This window comes from Crocuta crocuta, unplaced genomic scaffold, assembly GCF_008692635.1.
Source record: "Crocuta crocuta isolate KB4526 unplaced genomic scaffold, BGI_CrCroc_1.0 scaffold751, whole genome shotgun sequence".
Lineage (NCBI taxonomy): Eukaryota > Metazoa > Chordata > Mammalia > Carnivora > Hyaenidae > Crocuta > Crocuta crocuta.
In genome coordinates, this window is record NW_027530353.1 from 1,005,286 (window position 1) to 1,027,426 (window position 22,141).

General features: G+C 43.7%; 1 protein-coding gene across 3 annotated transcripts in view; it reads left to right on the forward strand.

The window, feature by feature from the left end:
• Positions 1 to 22,141, forward strand: part of EGFR (epidermal growth factor receptor) — a 158,675-nt gene that overhangs the window by 82,550 nt on the left and 53,984 nt on the right. For all 3 annotated transcript variants that reach the window (XM_077765785.1, XM_077765782.1, XM_077765783.1), the window contains 5 exons: positions 11,418 to 11,569; positions 12,698 to 12,881; positions 15,824 to 15,958; positions 20,837 to 20,905; positions 21,747 to 21,865. In XM_077765785.1, the coding sequence (XP_077621911.1) occupies positions 11,418 to 11,569; positions 12,698 to 12,881; positions 15,824 to 15,958; positions 20,837 to 20,905; positions 21,747 to 21,865 (659 nt within the window). Of the gene's footprint in view, positions 1 to 11,417; positions 11,570 to 12,697; positions 12,882 to 15,823; positions 15,959 to 20,836; positions 20,906 to 21,746; positions 21,866 to 22,141 lie in introns of those variants that run through there.

A 22,141-nucleotide genomic window follows, 5' to 3' on the forward strand; every position in this document is an offset into this window, starting at 1 on the left:
GAAACTCGAGTATAATGGCCTCTCCCTGGTGTCTTAGTGATTGCTCCCTTGTTTCAGTTTTTATTGTTGTCATTTGCTTTGTATTTTGCTTTTTAGGTTTTGGTTTTTTTTTTTTTTGTAGGGGTGGTGGTGGCTATTTCTGTGTTTTTTTTCTAGTGCTCATGGGTAAACCAATGTGTGTATATTTTTTAAAGTTTTATTTTTCAGTTTACTTATTTATTTTGAGAGAGAGGGAGAGCACGAGCAGAGGGGAGGCAGAGAGAGGGAGAGAGAGAATCCCATGCAGGCTCCGCATTGTCAGTGCGGGGCTCAAATTCACAAACTGAGATCATGACCTGAGCTGAAATCAAGAGTCGGATGCTCAACTGACTGAGCACCCCAGGCTCACACCCCAAATGTGTGTGTATTTAGAGACTTAAAATACAATTCTGCAAAATATAGACTTAAAAACAATTGTGCATTGCAGACTGATTTTTTTAAAAATATGGATAATAATGGAAGAGAAAGTTTAAGAGAACATTTAAGCCATCTTGGGTTGGGGTAGACATGAATTGCCTCATAGAGATGCAAAGAAACTCTTGCAAAAAAGATCCTTGTCCCCCGTTTCTGGATTAGAAATATTTTATTTCCTTGCAAACCACAAATCTTTTTCAGAATTTTGTTCACTAAGTACAGATGGAGACATGACGCTTATGGATAACTATAAACAAACCCAGGAGGGGTCACTTGTACCCCCAAATTAGAATATGGGCAATGACCCAGAGGAAGGGAATGCAGAAAAACAGATCGGAATGGAAGAAACTCGTTTTCTGAGTGTTGTCTGCTGTGGGACTGTGTATGGTAGTCACCAGGCTCCACACCTGCCACTTGTGGGCAGCTTATTCTTTTACTATGAATTGTGAAGTATCATGTTTCCATTTGCTTGGTAGTAAGGGGTACTGGAATCCCTTTCTCAAATTACTCCAAGTTGTCGATTTCTCTGCTTTTGGACTTGTGTCCCTTTAGTATGTCTCTATCTCAAGAGGCTTTGGGATGTCCTGTGATTATTTCATGTGTCAAGTCATCTCCCCAAAGAGCTAATGTATCCCTTCAGGGCAGTGAGTACTTCTGATTCATTCCTGGCAACTGTGGTTATACTATTTTATTGACTGCGCTTTAGTTCAATGAGTGAATGAACAAAAGAATAGACAATGCCTCGTGGCCCAGGTGGAGATGGCACTGGGGAATGAATCCTTACCGAGAGGCTGTAGCAACACCTAAGGGTAAGGACTCCACCTTGCCATGATGCTTCTGAGCCATGCATGGCATTCAGATGAATTCTGGAGGGACAACTCAAGCAGCCTCGAAACAGCCCAATATGGGGAGTATTACTCACCCTTTGTCATTAAGGAGTGAGTCATGTGAACCTGGGAAGAATGTAAAACAGAAGGAATGTGAGTTGGGTGAGGACTGTGCCCAGAGGAGTGAAATCTTGTCAGCCCGGCCTCACTTTACCTCCACGTCACCTTGCTGGAAAGGACATGGATTGTGAGGGCGTAGCTAAGAAGAGAAGAGTTGTGCCCTGAGATGCGATGCTAGACTCCACGATGAGAGGATGTTGAAGATGTAGCGAGTTGCCAGCCGAGCATGCCCAGGGCTCTGGCATGTTCTCACCAACCCTCGACCTTTCATACTGTTTTCTGCTTACCTGGTCTCTACCGAACGGGGTCGAGCTACGTCAGAATCGAAAGGTGGTGGTAAAAATGAGGGCAGGCCTGAGTTAGACTTTCTCACACGTTTTACACTGGTTTTCAAGCAGTGTCTTTGACACCAACCCCGTCTTGGAATTTTATGTTTTCCAGTTCCTTCTGACAGCTGTCCTCCGGACTTAATGTCCGTGATAATCATTTGTGTCACCTTTACCACCCATCCCACCCCCCACCGCCCCATTGCTTCGAGTCCCCTCGTTGTGTGGCAGACAATGAACTGGATGGGCAAACCCATCCTCTTTCACTGGATCCTTCCATGGTAATGGCTTTTCCACAGTTCTTCCCCATCCAGGAAACAGGCAGGTTTCATGAGGATGAGCTTTCAAAACCGGAAGTACTGTGCAGATGTCACACAGTAATGTTATTCCTGACTCTGCACTGCCCCGCACTGGTCAGTCTGAGAAGACAACAGAGCTCTGGAAAAATAGGTCAGAAGCTTGAAATTGCAGTGGAGGCATCAGATATAAGCAGTGGTTTGGCTACCTGACTTTTGGAAGGGAAGTGGTATTAGTCACTTTAGAAGTATTCCTATATGTGAGGAGAGGGCCCCTGAGCATGAGTAAGCAATAATCCCCAGCTAGGAGATTAATAAAACAGAACTTGGTCCAGAGAGGAGGAGCTTACTCATGATATCTCTAGGAAGGAAGAGCCAGATACACTAAATTCACTATTGTTTATATTTTCACATAGAGAGGTTTTAAACCAAATCCACCACTCTGCCTTTTCTTCAGTGTGCCCTGCTCAGCATTTAACATTCAGTCAAGGTATGTGTTAGCCACATAGAAGTCTAGTTCTTTTTTTTTTAATTTTTTAATGTTTACTTATTTTTGAGAGAGAGAGAGAGACAGTGTGAGCAGGGGGAAGGGCGGAGAGAAAGGGAGACACAGAATCCAAAGTAGGCTCCCGGCTCTGAGCTGTTAACACAAAGCCCGACACAGGGCTCAAACCTATGAACTTGAGATCGTGACCCGAGCCAAAAATTGGATTCTTAACCGACTGAGCCACCCAGACACCCCTAAAAGAATTTTTTAAGCCCCCGGGGGAAAAATAGTTTGTTGGTACCATTGAACACATAGGCAGAAATATTGCAAAGGGTTGATTGCTGTGAATACTGCTAGGGTAAAGCTTCAGTGTCAGACATAATTTATATTTTGAGAGAGTTGTGATTTATGAAGTATTTTCATGTCTGTGCCCTCATTACTGCTCACCATACCCTGTCAAATATGCTAGTTGGTCCCATTTTTAACCAGTCAGGACACTGATACCCAGAGAGTTAACGGGGGGGAGGCGCACGGTGGGGAGACATCCCATAATGATACTATCACCATCGTCACTCCGATAGATGTTGATAGGTGTTGATGTTTGATGTCACTGGAAGCATATTCCACAGTCTGTCATTGAACTGGACTTCCTGGGATTCAGACACGTTAGTTAAGTCCCAAGAGACTGAACACCATATACAAAGGTATCCTAACTCCATATATTGCTAAAAAGATCATAAACTTGGCTTGGGATTATGTTAGTGGCTAGGAGGAGAGTCATGGGAATGGAATTCAGCCAGTTTTGGTGTTCTGTTCCCTAACTCAAAAATAAGAGACGTTATTTTAAAATCTTCTGCTTGTTAACTTAATTGGAGTGACTGTAGTTTGCCCTTGGACTGGATTGGATCGAATCTGTATATGCCGTTGTATATAAATTGGATCACAATTTATAATATTTTTCTATGGGAGACATGTACCCTGTGCCCCCCAAAACCAATGTAAAAATGTATTTACAGATCAGGGGGGAAATGCAATCTGAGAAGCCCATCACTGTTTGAAGGAAAACTATCTGTGTGTAATGTATGGTGTTTTCCAAGAGCTCCAATACGCAGCTATTCAGAACAATAATGAGGGGAATAATCTACGGCGTACTCCCCTTCTAACATTTTCTGTATATAGCACTTCACCGTTCATCAATTATTTCTAATTTTTGAAGCACTTTCTAAAGCTGTTTAACAGGGATAATGCACAACTTTGAGGATCTACATAGTTGATCATTTCTCCTATAAAAATGTATTTTATGAAAATGTCTTTCTTTTGGGGCACCTGGGGGGCTCATTCGGTTAAGCATCCAACTTTGGCTCAGGTCTTGATCTCACGGTTCGTAGGTTCAAGCCCTGCGTCGGGCTCTGTGCTGACAGCTAGCTCAGAGCGTGGAGTCTGTTTGGGATTCTGTGTCTCCCTCTCTCTCTGACCCTCCCCTGCTCATGGTGTCTCTCTCTCTCTCTCTCTCTCAGAAATTAAACACACACACACACACACTTTTTTAAGTCTTTAAAAAAATAAAAAGTAAATAAAATGTCTTTCTTTTAGCTTTTTTCAACACAGATTTTTGTAAATTTTCCCCTCAGTAATTTTTTATTCTAAAGGAATATATGATCACTGTAGACAGCTTGAAAAATTGAAAAACTATAAGGAAGACATAAAACACCCTGAATTCCACTATGCATAAAAGACCATCGTTAACAACTCAGTGTGTTTTCTGGGCATTTTTAGCACATTTGAAGTTACCACCACAATACAGTTTCAGTAAGGCAAAAGAAATGATCAGTTCTGATACAATAAAACCTCTGGCAAATTCTCTGAGTATCTTTTTCTTTTGTATTTTTTTCTGAAGAATAGATCATAGTTGTTTTTTTTAATGTTTTATTTATTTCTGATTTATTTCTGAGAGAGAGACAGAATGAGCAGAGGAAGGTCAGAGAGAGAGGGAGACACAGAATCCGAAGCAGGCTCCAGGCTCCGAGCTGTCAGCACAGAGCCCTGCGCAGGGCTCGAACCCACAAACCGCGAGATCATGACCTGAGCCGAAGTCGGACGCCCAACCGACTGAGCCACCCAGGTGCCCCTCTTCTGTATTTTTTAAACCCATTGTATAACTATCATCTTATTTGGGATTTCCCTAAACCTCTTCAGCATGAAAGTGGAAAAAGTCCCCTGGCTTAATCAAATATGCTACTTAGACTAGAAAGAGTTTACAGTGACCAACCAGAACGTGGTGAGGATAGACCCTCGTAAGGCATCCTGCCTCCTCTGTCAGACATATGGAAACAAATAAGGCAAAGAGACCCATTTCACATCATCAATGACTTTCATGGTCACATCCCTGTCATCCAGATCACACAGCCACCCATTGTTTTCCCATCAAAAATATACATGCAAGGACACAAGTACACATCTCACAGTAGTCAGGGCAATGAGGTACCCATGTATCTATATAAAGTCCAGCTCTCCCCACCATATAGAAAAATGAATAAATATATATATTTGCAGAAACAATCATTTTAAGTAGGGATAAATTTACTAAGAAGTAAAGAAAGCAGGGTGATGTGATAGAATGTAATGGTGGGTCCTTAACCTCATCTGGTTTTAGGACAGTCTTTTCTGAAGGGATGGCCATTGAGTGGGAATCCCAGTAATAAAACGAAGGCCGAGATGCACAAATCTGGAGGGCAGTGGAAGAGCATTCGAGCCCTGAAGGGGGCAAGAACTGGGCCAGCTAGAGAGAACCAGGGGAGTGAGCAGGGAGAGGCTGAGAGAAGGAAGGAGGGCTGACGAGAAAGCAACTTCTACTGAGTTCTCATTACACTGGGAAGCTTTTGGATGGTTCGAGCCACGGAATGGTGTGATGTGATTTCTGCTTCAAAACAAGGTGTTCTGCAGAAAATGGGGCACGGATGAAAGCAGACAATTTAGGAGGCCAAAGGCGGGGGTTTACAAGAGCCCAACTGCTTTGGCAGACAGTAACACGTAGTTGAGAAAACAACAAATTAAGACAATTATAAATTTTCTTAGGCAATTTCAGAAGTGTCTAAGTGGGTTTGGGAACATCTGGAGAAACTTGTTTTAATGTTGTATCTTAATCAGCAATACAGATTTGCCCAGGCTTGTGGGGAAAGAGAGGCGTACAGCCCCGTAATGACACGAGAAAGCCACAGGCCCTAATCCCATAAAGTCAAGGGTATCCAAGACATCAAGGAGGCAGATTGCTTTATTTTCAGTTAAGAGAAATTGGGGGGGTTCTTGAGAAAAAAGGACAACCAGACTGTGGATCAGTCCAAGGATAATACACTTGGATAAGACAACTTCCCACAAAACACTTGTCTCGGGGCGCCTGGGTGGCTCAGTGGGTTAAGCATCTGACTTTGCCTCAGGCCATGATCTCACAGTTTGTGAGTTCGAGCCCTGCGTCGGGCTCTGTGCTGACAGCTCAGAGCCTGGAGCCTGCTTCAGATTCTGTGTCTCCATCTCTATGCCCCTCCCCTACTGGTGCTCTCTCTCTTTCTCTCTCTGTCTCTCTCTCAAAAATAAACATTAAAAAATTTTTTTAATCAAAAAAAAAACCACTTGTCCCAATCTGTCACTAAAAGCTAGTGCCACACAATATGGATGAATCTCAAACCAGCAGGCTAGGAGAGCTCCTGGGTGGCTCTGTCAGTCAAGTGTCCATTCGGCTCAGCTCCTGATCCCACAGTTCATGAGTTGGAGACCTGTGTCGGGCTCTGTGCTGACGGCTTAGAGCCTGGAGCCCGCGTCGGATTGTGTGTCTCCTACTCTCTCTCTCTGCCCCTCTGTCACTTGCACTCTCTCTTTCTGTCTCAAAAATAAACATTAAAAGACATTTTTGGGGGGGCACCTGGGTGGCTCAGTTGGTTGTGTCCACTTTGGCTCAGGTCATGATCTCACAGTTCATGAGGTCAAGTCCCGTGTCGGGCTCTGTGCTGACAGCCAGCTCTGTGCTCTCTCTCTCTCTCTGACCCTCCTCTGCTCACACTGTCTCTCTCCCTCTCAGAAATAGATTTAAAAAAACATTTTTTTAAATAAGCCTTACACAAAAAGGCAATAGTGCATCATTCCACTAGTATTAAATTTTAAAATAGGCAAAACTCTTCTAAATGAAAACAAACCAGAGTGTGGTTTATGGTGTACAGGGGCCCGGATTGTCTGGCACAAGGGGGTCCCCTACGGACGATGTTCTACATGGCGGTAGGAGTGCAGGTTGTTGAAACTCTCAAATATTACACTGAAGATCGATTACCCCACAGTTTGCAGATGTTGCACACTTGTGGATGATGTCAACAACAGCAATAGCTGTACATTCATCTTGAGCTGTGATCAGTAGTTATGCCAGGGCGAAATGTACTGATATTTATACCTTTAAAATGCATCCAAAAAAAAAAAAAAAAGATGGTTAGATATGTGACAAGATGAACAAACACAAGGCGAGTCTTGGAATATTCACAGTATATCTTTCTTTCAGCTTGTCTGCACATTTATGAATGTTCATAATAAAACTGGGGAATGAAAAGACAGGTGCTTTGTAGAGCCTGTGTCCTGGAGACTGCTGCTCTTGAATCAGTAGAATTTGTCGGTTGATTTGTAAGAGGTAGAGCAAATCAACCACATTTTGTATGGAGCTTGATACAGTTTTAATTGTCTGATCTTCAAATGTATAGCCCTAAAGTGATATCAAACTTCTCTTTGAATAAATGGCTAATTTATAATAAATAATAATAATAATAAATGCACCTAATCCTCGAAGCATGTTTTTAAATTTTTTTAACGTTTATTCATTTTTGAGAGACTACAGAGAGTGAGCAGGGGAGGGGCAGAGAGAGCAACACACAGAATCTGAAGCAGATTCCAGGCTCTGAGCTGTCAGCACAGAGCCTGACACAGGGCTTGGAGTCATAAACTGCGAGATCATGACCTGAGCCAAACTCAGATGCTTAACCGACTGAGCCACCAGGTGCCCCTCAATGCATATTTTAATGAACTCATTAAATGTGTTCCTTTTTCTTCCCTTCCTTTTCTGATAAATATTCTACAGACAGAGTAAGTCTATTTAATGTCCAATATTTGAATAAGGCTGTCTGCAGATCCAGACAGTCCCAGTTCAGACAACGCCTTCAGGCAGGTATATATCCACAGAGGTCCACTAACATCTGGGCAGGTGCGCTTGTATTATTGTCACAGTTCTCCGTAGTTAACTTTAACAAAAGACAGCTGAAAGCTTTTGTGTTCATTCAGCCTTTAAAACAATTCTGGAAGGTCAATATTAGCTTTACCATATCTACAACTTGGGGAAGAGTGCCGCAGAGAACTTGAAGTCATTCAGGGTCACATAATGAGGAAGTGGCTAAACAAAAACTTTCTCCTGGACGAATAAAAAAGCTCTTGCTCTTTGCAGTTTTGTCTTAAATCTGCCTAATTTGTGATTTAAAAAAATAATTTTACTCATTCAGTGGTGTCGCATTTAAATCTTTTCATTACTTTATATTCATAATGTGAGACATTTGGTATAACTAGAGAGCAAAGATTATACTTTGTTGAATCTGGAAACCTAGGTCAAACTATTCTGATCCTCACTCTGGATTTCACTTAGACACTGTCATCTCCTGTGGGGCACAAGGCAGGGGAAAGCCTCTGAAGAAACACGTCTGTAATGATTTCTTTTGATCCTTTAGTAGTTAATCCTGGAATAGAATTCAAGATGGACCTGCCTTAAACTGAATCACACAGCCTAAAACTGCTTTCTTGTTCCCAAAAATACATGTGATGGACAATTGAGCATTCAGGGCTTTTTGCAGGTTTTTTTTTTTTTCCATCATTTTAAAAAATGAACATTTTGCATGAAGCTTTTTTTAAGCATATTTGTTTACACAAGCTGTCTAGTTGCTTCCTAAAATGTTTTATGAATAAATGTTCATATCAACATTGTGCAGTGTTGCTATTATCTTCCATATATAGCATCTTTTTCTGAAGACAGAAGTAGCTCATATTTAATTGTAAACAATGCAGGGTGATGGGAGGGATTCATCAAATAAATATTTTAGCTCACTTAGCATTTTTTGAATGACTGAATGAAAGCACAAATACAGTGTTTTTTAAATTATTTTTGCTCGGATGTAGTAGGCTAAACTTAAAGGGCATGTCTTCCTTTTTTACTGACAAAAGTTACTTTGTTATTGATTTATTAATGAAAATTCTTTGGTTCTGCTGAGAGAAATTTACAAGCTGAAATCCTTTATTATTTAAAATGAAGGCAATTGAGGAGCGCCTGGGTGGCGCTGTTGAGAATCTGACTTGGGCTCGGGTCATGATTTCGCAGTTTACGGGTTCGAGCCCCGCATTGGGCTCTGCTGACAGCTCAGAGCCTGGAGCCTGCTTTGGATTCTGTCTTCCGCTCTCTCTGCCCCTCCATGCTTGTGCTCTGTCTCTCTCTGTCAGTAATAAATAACCATTTTTTAAAAATTTAACGAAAGCAATTGTTACTGCTTTTCATTTCTCTGTGTCCTGAAGAAAGTCTGAAATGAGCTCCAACCCTGAGTTCTAGGACTGACTAGGAGTTCACCTGACTGGAATAAGGGCATGGTCAATACTGAGCCGCTTCGATGATAGCCAGTCGGTTGGGCTGAAATGTAGGGACCGCAGTCTGCCAGCGAGGAAAGGAGCTCTGGTGTCCACATATGCCGACCGAAAGGTCATGAGTTATTGCCACAACCCCGTACCTACACCGGTGGTGGCACCTTTAAGGACCTTGGGACTGAGAAAGCAGTCTGGCCACACCTATGTGCTTTGCTGCCAACTGTGCGCAGCCGTTCCAAAGTGAGGCTGCAATCGGAGCAGCCCATCCTCCTGAGTGAAAGCAGCCCCGGGACGTCGGATCCGTCCAGTGTTATGGTTGGAAGAAGTATGGAATCAGTAGATGGGGGCTCAGTCTTGTCGACTGTCGAAGTTCCCATGTGAGTGTTCTCTCAGCCGCCAGATTTGAATGAGACCACAGAATAGCAGTGGAGGGAAATCCCCGTAGAGTTAAAGAGGATGTGGCGATTGCTTCATATTTAATGTTGGTGCAGATGCTTCACGTCGAGTGTGAGGTGTCTCAACATGTGCTTGCTGCAGCGGCACTAAAATGTAAGGGCAGACGATGCCCTTCAGAGCAGTTCCCATGGGGAGGGAACAAAGAAGTCTATCGAAAGGAAATGTAAATTTAGGAAGAGTTTCTGAGGAAAGTACCTGCATATTGACTTTGGCCTTGATTTTGTGTTCAGCCACCTGGCTACGGATTGCAGCCATGCCTTTGCACGTGTAGCAGAACCTGGCTAGTTCAGAATGTAACCTCCAAAGCCAGAGGCCATATTTCTTCACTCTTATGATAATTTTGGTTCAAAGTATAGTCGCTTGACAAGCTCCCTGCTTCAAAAGCCCCAAACCTCTTTGTTTTGTCATGCTTGCTTGAACATGTCTTTCAAAGAGCTATGACTTTATTATAATCTCCTTTGCTTTTAAATATAGACTGTCAAGTGTATTTCCACAGTCTAACTCTGTCCCCCAATTTACACTCCTTCTTTTAGTAAGTTAAAACATGAGGGAATTAAGCGTGCAAAGGCTGTGTGCGATTGCATCTGCCCCTATGCTGGGTGGATTCGCATAGAGTGTGGACAGATAAAAGGACATAATGGTTTCTTAGTGCCCGAGTGTGTTTTTAAATGTATGTTGCCATTTCATTATTTTCTAGATGTATAATTAGACCATTGATTCATTCTCTGATGCGTTACTTTAGAAGAATATTTTTAATCTCTGGCCAATCGGGTTTCGATTTACACTCGTCATTGATTTTAAGTTGTACAACACTGTGGTCAGAAAATATCAGCTGCTGGCACTCTCCACAATAGCTAAAACATGGAAAGAGCCTAAGTGTCCATCAACAGATGAATGGATCAAGAAGATGTGGTTTATCTATACCATGGAATACTACATGGCAATGAGAAACAATGAAATCTGGCCATGTGTAGCAACATGGATGGACCTTGAGGGTGTTATGCTGAGCGAAATAAGTCAGGCAGAGAAGGACAAATATCATATGTTTGCACGTATAGGAGGATTAGGAGGAACTTGACGGAGGAACAAGGGGGAGAAGAAGGGGGGAAATGGTGGGGGAAAGGGAGAGAGGCAAACCATGAGAGACTCTTGAATGCTGACAAAAACTGAGGACTGATGGATGTGGGGGGGAGAAGGGATGGGCATGGAGGAGGGCACTTGTGGGGATGAGCACTGAGTGTTATGTGGAAACTAATTTGACAATAAACTATTTGTAAAATAAAAAAATAAAAAAATAAAATTACCAAAAAAATAAAAAATAAAAAATAAATAAAAATAAATAAAAAATAAAGAAAGAAAATATCAGCTGCTGGATGTTATATTCATAAATATCCTTTGGAGGTACAGTAATGTGAGAATTCTATCTTTTTCATAATGTAAAAAAGTTCATTATGTAGCTATTAATTCAACATTGTAACTAGCTTATTATCTAATGATACATTTTTGTCTACCAAAGCTCTAAAAGACTATTTTGTCTTAAAGATTTTCATAGAATTTTCCCATGTCCCCTTGAATTTTTAACATTTTATAAAGATTTCATGAATCATAGGGATGAGCTATCTCTTACGATGAACTGTACCTTAGATAAACAAACACTTTCTGCCACATTTGTTTTGAGTGACCTTTTACCAGAATTTACATTGTAAGTCACTCTCAAAAGTTTGTTGAAACTTGTGAACATTTTATGTTGTTTCTGCTACTCTACCTGGTATTTCACGTGATATCTTTTTTCCTTTTTTTGCAGTTTGCCAAGGTACAAGTAACCGGCTCACCCAGTTGGGCACTTTTGAAGACCACTTTCTCAGCCTTCAGAGGATGTTCAATAACTGTGAGGTGGTCCTTGGGAATTTGGAAATCACCTACATGCAAAGGAATTACGACCTTTCCTTCTTAAAAGTTAGTTCGATGAATTTGACAGTCTTACCCAAATATGATAGAGGGAAATATAAGTAGATAAAGATCTTGACAGAATTTAACTGGAAATCTGTTTGCTTTTGCTGCGGCAATTACGGGCCGATGTTAGGTTCTATCAGAAAGCCACTTCACCAGCTGGTGTGAAGTTGTAGCTGTGAAATCATGTCAGAGAGTAAGAGCCTGGCCTTCGTCTATCATCATAGATACTAAACGTTTAGCCAATGCTTTAGCTGTGGTATCCTGATACGTTAGCTCTTAAAAAAAAGTCCACGGGGCGCCTGGGTGGCTTAGTCGGTTGAGCGTCTGACTTTCGCTTGGGTCATGATCTCGCAGTTTGTGGGTTCGAGCCCCGCGTCGGGCTCTGTGCTGACAGCCAGCTCAGAGCCTGGAGCCTGTTTCAGTCTGTGACTCCCTCTCTCTCTGACCCTCCCCTGCTCACGCTCTCTCTGTCTCCTAGAAATAAATAAAAAACAAAACAAAACAAAAAAAAGTCCTGCTTTGTAACATTTGCCTATGCCTTTAGTGTAAATATTCTACTCTGGTTGATTTCAGCGAAACCAGTTCACAAATATTTCGCAGTAGGCTCTAGGGAGCCAGTAGGAGCCAGCTGGGAAGGCGTCAGGTGTTGGCGGTAGTTAAGCTTTGGATTTGATTGGCCTCCTTCTGGGTTCCTTCCTCCCTCCCTCCCTCCCTCTCTCCCTTCCTCCCTTCCTTCCTTCCCTCCCTTCCTTCCTTCCTTTCTCCCTCCCTCCTCTCTTCCTTCCTTCCTTTCTTCTTTTTTTTAAGTAAGAAAGCATGGAAGACAGATACAAAATGAATTGATAAAACATTTCTATTCTCTTCTGAATATATTGAACACCAAGTAAAATGAGAGTCACGGCATTCCTAAATAATGCCCATTGCCCTTTATTATTGCCAGCAGGCTCAAGAGGTGAAAGTACAGGAGTCATCATAAATTCTGTCCCCTCCTGTGTCCCCCCTGTAGTTATCTACGGGCTTTATGTTTGTCAGTGCTCATGTAGGTGCCCTGGGCTTTCTTGACCCATTTTAGATCTTGGATTCTTGACTTCTGCACAAGAGAAATGACATCCTTGTGTTTTCTCTCTTTAGACCATCCAGGAAGTTGCCGGCTATGTACTCATTGCTCTCAACACGGTGGAGAAGATTCCTTTGGAAAACCTGCAGATCATCCGAGGCAATGTGCTCTATGAAAACACCCATGCCTTATCTGTCTTATCCAACTATGGCACGAATAGAACCGGACTGCGGGAACTGCCCATGAGAAACTTACATGGTGAGAGACCAGGGCACAGGGAGGCTGTGGGTGCAGAGAGTCGCTCAGATGGTACTCAGCAAAACTGTCACTTTTCTTTTCTTTTAAGTTTATTTATTTTGAGACAGAGAGAGAGCATGAGCAGGGGAGGGGCAGAGAGAGGAGAGGAGAGGGAGAGAATCCCAAACAGGCTCCACACGGCCAGCACAGAGCCCCATGCGGGGCTCAAACTCACAAACCATGAGATCCGAAACCTGAGCCGAAATCAAGAGTTGGCTACTTAACCGACTGACCCACCCAGACACCCCCACAGCAAACCTGTCACTTTTCTTAATGTCACTAGAGAAGACTTTTGTTCATCAAATGCAAATGTATTGAGTGCCAACTGTGTACAAGATACAGTAGATGGAAGTTTTTAAGAAGATGGTAGCTGATGAGATGGTAAGGGAAGATTTAAGGCACTTCTCCTATGTTCATGGAAAAATATCCAGACGACCTTGGCTGGAATGCAGACTTTCTGTGCCTGGGGAGTGAATAAACTGCCCATCTTACTCCCTGGACCTCAGGTATTAGGAATATGCATTAAAAACCAACCCCTGTTTGAGAACGTTTCAGAGTAATGCTGTTACACAGAAATTCATGTCTAAGTAAAGGGCAGGGAATGACGTGATTACAGAAGGAGTTTGAATTCCTGTGAGTAGGACGCTTGTGAAGACCCTCCCAGTGGAAACTAAGGAAGATCATAGAAGAGACAGGAAGTGGATTTAAACAAAATTGAAGATAATGACGAGCATGCCCTCGTCATTAGTGACCCTGCTATGTGGCAGGCATGGTGCCGGTCATGTTAAATCGGGAACTTTGTGCCCATCAGCTCCCTTCAGAGCAGGCGTTGATTAAACGCCCACCATTTTATACATAAAGATATGGTGGCAAAGGTCCCAAGTGAGTGAAAAAATGGCCAGGAATGGCCACCAAATGTCTGCCCCCAGAGTCCTTACCCTTCCGATGTGCCGTGCAGTTCTGATGGAAAGGGGGCCCACCAGGAAAGCAGGATGGGGGGGGGGGGGTGTGTGACAGCAGAGAATGCATGACAGAAAGAGTCCTGGGGACAGTGGAGGCCTGACGGCGGTCGTGGGGAATATGCCAACACATCCAAACCCGGGCGCGCAGGCGGCTGGCACGCCACACAGCGGGGCCCCTGGGTTTGGCCATTCTATAAAACTGCCCTGAGACTTCCCGCCCGCCACGTCAGCTGCTCTGAACGCCCACGCACCCCGTCTGTGTTTACGCTAATACTAATTTGCGCTATTTACACATTTGGCTAAAGAGTGTGTGCATTCGGCGTGCCTCAATCTGCCTGCCTGGCCTCGTGCTATCTCGTGGTGACTGGCTGATGTGGTTAAGAGCGTGGACCCTGGAGCCAAGCTGTCTGGGTTCCAGCCCCTGGCTCCATCACTCACCAGCCAGATGCCCCCGGAGCAGAGCCTCTGTGTCTCAGTTTCCTCCTGACAAATGTGGATGGCGATGGTAACACACTTCCTACAGGCGTTGAGAAAATTAAGCGGATTACCATAGAGAAAGCACTTAGAAATTATTTCTGTTGTTGGTATTATTTCTGCTGTTGGCATGGGGTTGTATAAATGCAGATCAGTTAATGTTATTAGGTAATGATTGTGAATTTTTTAGTGTAAGTACTGTTATTTATAATTAGCTTGGTGCCCACCGCCAGGTATATAATCATGAAATACTGAAAGTAAAAACAAAGGAATGACCGTCTCCAGACTGCCCACCTCGTTCTCGCTAAGCTAGCAGGTGGGGGCACCTGAATCGCCTGGTACCTTTGCTGCCTTCCTTTTACTCCTTGTGATGGCAGATGGTGGGTGCTCTGCACGGCCCCACCGTGACCTTCCATCACGCTCTCTTTCCTGCCACCTTGGTCTGTTGTCCCGATTGTCACCGCGGCTTTGATGCCCCCAGTGTGTGTTTCCAGTTCTGACCTCTCATCCAAATGTTCTCTCTGCATGGCCCTGCTGCTGTCTCTGACTTTATACCCAAAGCTCCACAGCTTTGGCCCTCTGGACCTCCCAGCCTTCCTTCTGCGATTCCTTTGTTCCCCACCATCCGCCGAAGAAAATGCCCGCTGACCTCATGGGTGCACGTTTGCTGCGGTCTCCTGGCTGGAGAGAGCCAGCTGTGGCCTCCCTCCGTGCTCCTCCGTGGTCCGCTCCTGGCTGCTCTGGGGAATTCCCTTCTTTCCAGCAGCCGCAGAGCTCTTCCTCGGGGGCCCCCTTCCTTTTCCACGGTGGTACTTCGTGCAGATGGCAGATCCAGAGCCATTTCCTGGCAGAGGGGTGCTGGGGAGGGGTGCTGGGCATGATTTACGGATCTAAACTTACAGAGAGACCTGGGACCACTGCAAAGATTAATGAGGAGAATGTGTTTAGCAGCGCATGGGTAGCTCAGCTGATTAAGTGTCCGACTTTAGCTCAGGTCATGATCTCACGGTTTGTGGGTTCGAGCCCCGCATCGGGCTCTGTGCTGACAGCTCAGAGCCTGAAGCCTGCTTCAGTTCTGTGTCTCCCTCTCTCTCGGCTCCTCCCCATTCATGCTCTGTCTCTCTCTGTCTCTCTAAATAAATAAATAAACATTAAAAATATTTTAAAGAGAATGTTTAAATCACCTAGCCGAGTACCTGGCCCCTTCACATCATCGTACAGCTTCCTTCCTCCTCCCCATAGTTCTGAATTCCGATTGTTGATCAAAGGCCCATTTTGGGGCGGGGGCAGGGGGGACCTAATTCCTCCAAGGCACTGTCATGGACTCGTTTTTCAGCTGCCCCCACCAAAGCTCTGTAGGGAGTCTCATTTGCATACCGGCATTGGTTTGGCAGGACTCGAAATGTGGAGAAATGCATATGCACTTTGTGGGAGCAGATGGCTAACTGAGGCTCTTTGCTCGCACAGAAATCCTGCAGGGCGCCGTGCGGTTTAGCAACAACCCTGTCCTCTGCAACGTGGAGACCATCCAGTGGCGAGATATCGTGGACAGCGATTTCATAAGCAACATGTCGTTGGACTTCCAGACTCACATGGGCACCTGTAAGTGTTCTATAGGCACGTCCCCCTGCATGTAGCTCCGGTGCTGGGACAGAGCCGTAGCGTGTTGGGGTGGGGCGGGAGGGAGTGACGGAAAGGGTCGATGTTTAAGTCACGTTAATCTCAACCCCAAGTAACTAGTGAACAATTGATCTGCCCACGAGGAGAGGACTTATTTAAGACAGAGGGACAGTCTGTTTCTGCACATCACCCCCTCCCCCCGACTGGGACAGCTGAGCCCTCGTGTGGCCATGAGTCCTGGCACGTGGGCTTCCCACATCCTCGCAGGAGGAGCCAAGCCAGACTTCTGTGTGCTTCTGACTTGCGGCTGAGCCTCCAAGCGATGCTGTGACCTCCACCCTCCTACACGGAGCCCCAGGCGAGGTTGGGCACAGCACACAGGGCAGGAGTTTGTCCATATTCCCCCTAATGCCCATGACCTAGTCCCTGCCGTTCATCAGTAAAGCGCCCGTGCCAGGGAGAGGCTGCCAGGGGGCCAGGCTGTAGGTCAAGGCGGCACCACCTGGCCCCCTGGCAGTGCTGTGTGGGAAACTGCAGACACTTGCCTACGGTTACCAAGCTCCGCTTAGCATCCCCCTTTCTGATCTCCCTCATCTTTCAGTCCTTTAAAATAAGAAGCCGTCACCATTTCCTGCTTCTCTGTTTCCCTGAACTGTGCAGTGGATGTGTGTTTTTGTTTGGGGTTTTTTGGTTGTTGCTTTTGTTTTCTTTGGTCTCAAAGACTTTGGAGGGCACATGGATCTTCAAAACTGACTGGAGCCCGTTGGTGGGGATTTCATTTAATCTTACTGATTTGTTTGTTTGTTTATTGTGGTGAAATACTTTAACATAAAATTTACCATCTCAACCACTTTCAAGTGTACAGTTCACCGGTATTAAGTACATTCACACCGTGGTGTGATCATCACCACCCTCCATTCTTCAAAGACTCTTTTCATCTCATGAAACTGACACTCTGTCCCCATTAAACACTAACTCCCTGTCCCGGCCCCCAGCCCCTGGCAGCCACCATGCTACTTCCCATCCCTGTGAGCGTGGCTGTTCTAGGGATCTCGTACAAGCGGAGTCAGAGTACTTGACTGGCTTCTATCACTTGTCATAACATCCACAAGTTTCCTCCATGTTGTGGCATACGTCAGAACCTCTTCTCTTTCTATGATTGAATAATATTCCATTGCGTGTACATGCTTTGTCCTCCATGCATTAGTTGGTGAGTTCTTGCGTTACTTCTGTGTATGATAATTAAGAATAATGCTGCTGTGAACGTGGGTTTTGAGCCCCTTTGTTTTATAAATAGATTATTCCTACACAGACTCAGCTTGGCCCCTGCTGCGTTTGCAAGAAACTGAAAACTGTATCTTATGACACAAAATTTTGTATTATCCATCACATAACAGCTAACCTTTCCGCAGCTATCTGATGGACAGTGAGGAGGTTAAGTTGTGCACATTTATAACAATACCAAAAACAAACACTGACACAGGAAGGCTGTGATATCCATAAGGTCAGACAGCCCAAAGGGCGCATGTGCCCTCATCACGCCAAGACCATGGGAAAGACCCTGAAGAAAGTGTTGGGAAGGAAGAATGATAGGTGCATGCAATAACAAGATTCAGATATGACAAAGCTACAAACTGCAATCTGATATGATATTCGGTTAAGAATAGGCATGTAAGAATAAGCCACCAATATGTAAGAGAAAGAGTAAGAATAAACTGTGCTAAATTAAATGTCCATAAAGAAATGACATTTTAAGCAAATAAGGGAAGAATCCATTATCTACATCGTCTACAATAAATTGTTCCAGAATGATTTAACTATTAAGGAGAAAATACCAAAGCGATAGAACTATAATGATTAAAAAAAAAAGAAGGAAACACCATTCCCCTGCCGTCCTCATTAATTCCCCAACCAGTGACAAGCTCAGGGGCCTGCCCTTTGCCGGTGACTTTCAGGCCACACATGCCTTCTGAGAACTTGTCTCATTAAATTTTTATCCCCCAAATCTCATAAGGTGATTAAAGTATTTTATGGATGATGGATTTGAGATTCAGAAAGGTTCTCCAGGGTGCCCCCACATTATGTGATTGTTGATGTGGTTTGGCAATTGAAGTTACATCAGGTGGATTTACTTAAGAGGAAACCGAAATAAATCCATCATCCACTTTGTACACTCATATCAATTCTGAATCATATTATATGTAATAAATTACTGAATATATAGGTAAGTGCTAGAAGGAAGCATAAACATGACTGTGTGTAATATCAAGTTGGAGAAAAGCCAGTCAGATACCATAAACTTTCCATGGAAAAAATATTAATGACAAACAAGAAAATATTGTGGATCATCTGCTTGACTTGAAAAGGGCTAATATTCTTGATAAGAAAACTGTATAAAGTAGTCTTAGGAATCCCAAGAAAAAGGTGAACCTCCCAATAATAAAAAGGGGGGCCAAAGACATGCACAGTTTGTACCCCCCCCCACAAGATGGCCAAGAAATAAAGAAGTTATTTCTTACTGTAATTTTTAAAAGGTCAAAATAAAATAAAGAAGCATCATTTTTGCCTTTGCTAAAGATTTGGGTTCCTTTTGATTTTTAGATACCCAGATCAGGAGGGGTGTGGAGAAGCAGAAATTCTCATACTCTTCTTGTGGGCATATAAATTAATAAAACATGGTCAAGGATAGAATTTTGGCAATATGTATTAAACCTTTAAAGTATGCACCCCCCCCAACCTATGAACTTCATGTCTAGGAGTTATAAGAAAAACACAATAAGGGGAATGAAAATTATAGGCTATAGAAAAATATTTTTGTACAAAAGTATTCCTTGCAGCCTTATTTATAATGGATTTTGGAAACAACTTAGAGATCTAAAAATAAGAGCTTGGTTAAAGACATTATGGTACAGCCATGCCAGCAAAAATCATGCTTAAATAAATGCTTTAAATAAAGACATGGAAGAATTGTCATAACATTTTATTAGCTTTTTAAAAGTCATGCTACAGTGTATAGTGTGACATCAATTTTTTTTAATATAACTTATTGTCAAGTTGCCTAACATACAGTGTATATACAGTGTGCTCTTGGCTTAGGGAGTAGATCCCCATGATTCATTGCTTACATACAACACCCGGTGTTCATCCCAACAAGTGCCCCCCTCAATGCCCATTGTCCATTTTCCCCTCTCCTCCACCCCTCCCCCATCAACCCTCAGTTTGTTCTATTTAAGAGTCTCTTATGGTTTGCCTCTCTCCCTCTTTGTTTGAAACTATTTTTCCCCTTCCCTTCCCCCATGGTCTTCTGTTAAGTTTCTCAAATGTGTGACATCAATTCTTATATGTGTGTATACGTGTGTGTGTGTGTGTGTGTATACTCATATGTATAGATTACTTCTGGATGATTCTCATTTCTTCCTTTTGCTTTTTTCTATTGCCCATATGTTATATAATGTACCTCTATTTTTTCTTTTCTCTCTCTCTCTCTCTTTTTCTTTCTTTTTTTTTTTTGTCACGGGAGTTGATAATAGAATTATAGGCAAACCTTGATTCATTGGTTGGTAGAGATGTTTTCTCTGTTACAGGAAGATGCCATTAAGCATTTTTATTTTAAATATTTTTGATTTATAAACCTATTGCATGCTTATAATAGAAATTTGAGAAGTATAAGCAGTATAGGGTAAAAAGTAAAAATAACGTATCGCTATAGAGACGCAAACACTCTTAACGTTTCTGTGTACTTCTGTTCTTTCCACTCTTTCTTTCTATCTCTGTCTCTGTCTCTGTCTCTTTGTCTTTCTCTTCTTCACAATGCACAGTCCATACTGTACATTGGGGATTGGCCTTGGCATCTCTCATGATTTTAAAGAGTGTGGGCATTTCATTGGTGCCTTTCATTACTGGGGTGATTGTAAAGATGGTCAGTCTCATTAAAAAGGTGTCTTGATTCCATAGTAACTTGGGAAATCGTTAGCTCTTCCATTTGAAATCCATATTCTGCCAGGACCTAAATTCTCCCTGACTGCAGAAGACGTTGGGACACATATGACCTCCTTTAGGTTACTTGCCTTTGCAATGGAAGGTACTTTCATGGCTGACCTTTGTTTTAACAAAGGCCACCCTGTTCTCTGTATACAGGTAGAGATACAGCTTTCGTCTTCAGGTATCTCCGTGCTAATAAAAGCAAAACACAACCAATGAGATTAAAAGCCTCTGTGGCTATAATTTGTAGTTGATCGTTTATAAAAACTGCAAAAACTGATGGATCAACTGCAAATACTTCCAGACAGTAGCTTACAAATCAATAGTGGAGGTTTTGCTAATCAGCAAGGTGATATACATTGTGAACATTTGACCCTTTGTGCAGCATTTGGAGCCTCTGTCTGGCTTGGGGTCTAGTCTTTATTTGCAGGACCCTTTCACCCCCAGGATCGCTGATCCACCCCCCTCCCCCCCAGTCACTCGAAACTGACGTAGTGAGAATGTAGTGGGTGCATACTAGCCCCACCAGATTAGACCCCCTTGGCATCATGGGAGAAGCTGGAAAATTCTCCAAGCCTAAACTCATATGGGAAACTGGACCACCGAATTAATTTGAATCCCAGTCTTCATGGCCCGTGACAAGTCAATAATTACTCTCTGCCTCTGTTCCTACAGCTGAAATGTAAATAAAAGCAGAACATGGCTCGTCTTCTCTTTTTCTTGTGAAAGTCTTTTGAATCACCTTACAAACCAGAATAAGACATTTGAAAGCCGTTCCTTGTTTCTAGAGCATCACGTTGCTCAGCGGCTTGAGCAGATTGTCATCAGCCTGTTTGCTTCCTCTGAGATACAAATTTAACTATTACCTTTGCATTTTAGGCCAAAAGTGTGATCCAGGCTGTCCCAATGGAAGTTGCTGGGGTCCGGGAAAGGAGAATTGCCAGAAATGTAAGTCAGCAAACAGAATTTCAGATAAATATGTGCCCACATTTCCCCCCTTATACTTAGCGGACTGTATGTGTTTTCCCTTTGAAGACTCCTAAAAGCAGTAAGGCGAGATGTGCGGTTATGGGAACGACATTCTTGCAAATCTCCCTGCATGCGGGTAATCCAGCGTGGGCTCCTTGGGGCACTCCCGCCTGTCATAAGTGAGTGAAAGCCAGCCACGCACACCCAGCCACTCTCTCTGAGCAATACGTTTGGCAGAATTTTCTGGGAACAGAGCACTGGTCCGTGTTACCTGAGTGTCACAACACTTCTTATTTTCTCTTTCTGGGGGGCCCGCCTACCCAGAAGCAGGAACAATCTTCTCTGGAGGATTTTTTTTTGCAGGATCCTAGCTTAGGAGCACGGATGGCCAAGGAATCTGGGGACCTGTTACCTTAAAAGTTCATGGTCTGCCCTTCAGTTTGTAATGTGATGGTTTTGTCCTTTTAAGCCCTACTTTCTGGCAGGCATTTCTGTTATTTGGTATGCTTTCGGTATCATCCAGCATCTCCAGTGTAACTAGCATGTAATTATCAAGCAGGTCCAGAAGTCTAGACCTGATGTGGTTAATTCTCCTAAGTGATTAAAAATAAGTAGAAAACAGAGGTGCAATAAAGAAAGGTCATAATTCAGTGTTATTAGGCAGAATGTAAATGTTTGGGAACTCGAACAAGCTGGGGAATCACTACATTTACCACCTGGTTCACTTTTTCATCTGCTGTCGGCCAGCGCTCTGCAAGGTTCCTGAGAAATGACCCTTCCCTGGCTCTTCGGCTCACAGGTGACTTGTGCTCCTTTTCAGTGACCAAAATCATCTGCGCCCAGCAGTGTTCAGGGCGCTGTCGCGGCAGGTCCCCCAGCGACTGCTGCCATAACCAGTGTGCCGCCGGCTGCACAGGGCCCCGTGAGAGCGACTGCCTGGTAAGGCCCTCCCCTCCCCTAGCCCGACCCCAGCATCTTGTATCCAACCCCCCTGCCTTCACCACCTACCTTGTGACTTCAGGCAAATTATATGACCCCTCTGTGCCTCGGCTTCCTCACCTGACAACGATGAATAGCAAGTACCCACCTGTTAGGTGATTTAAATGCCACAGTGCATGTGGCATGCATAACCGGGACCCGGGCATAGAAGGGGCATCAGAGTAAATACGAGCTGTCTAGGGTTGACGTTTATTGTGGCCAGCAGCACTGTTCTCA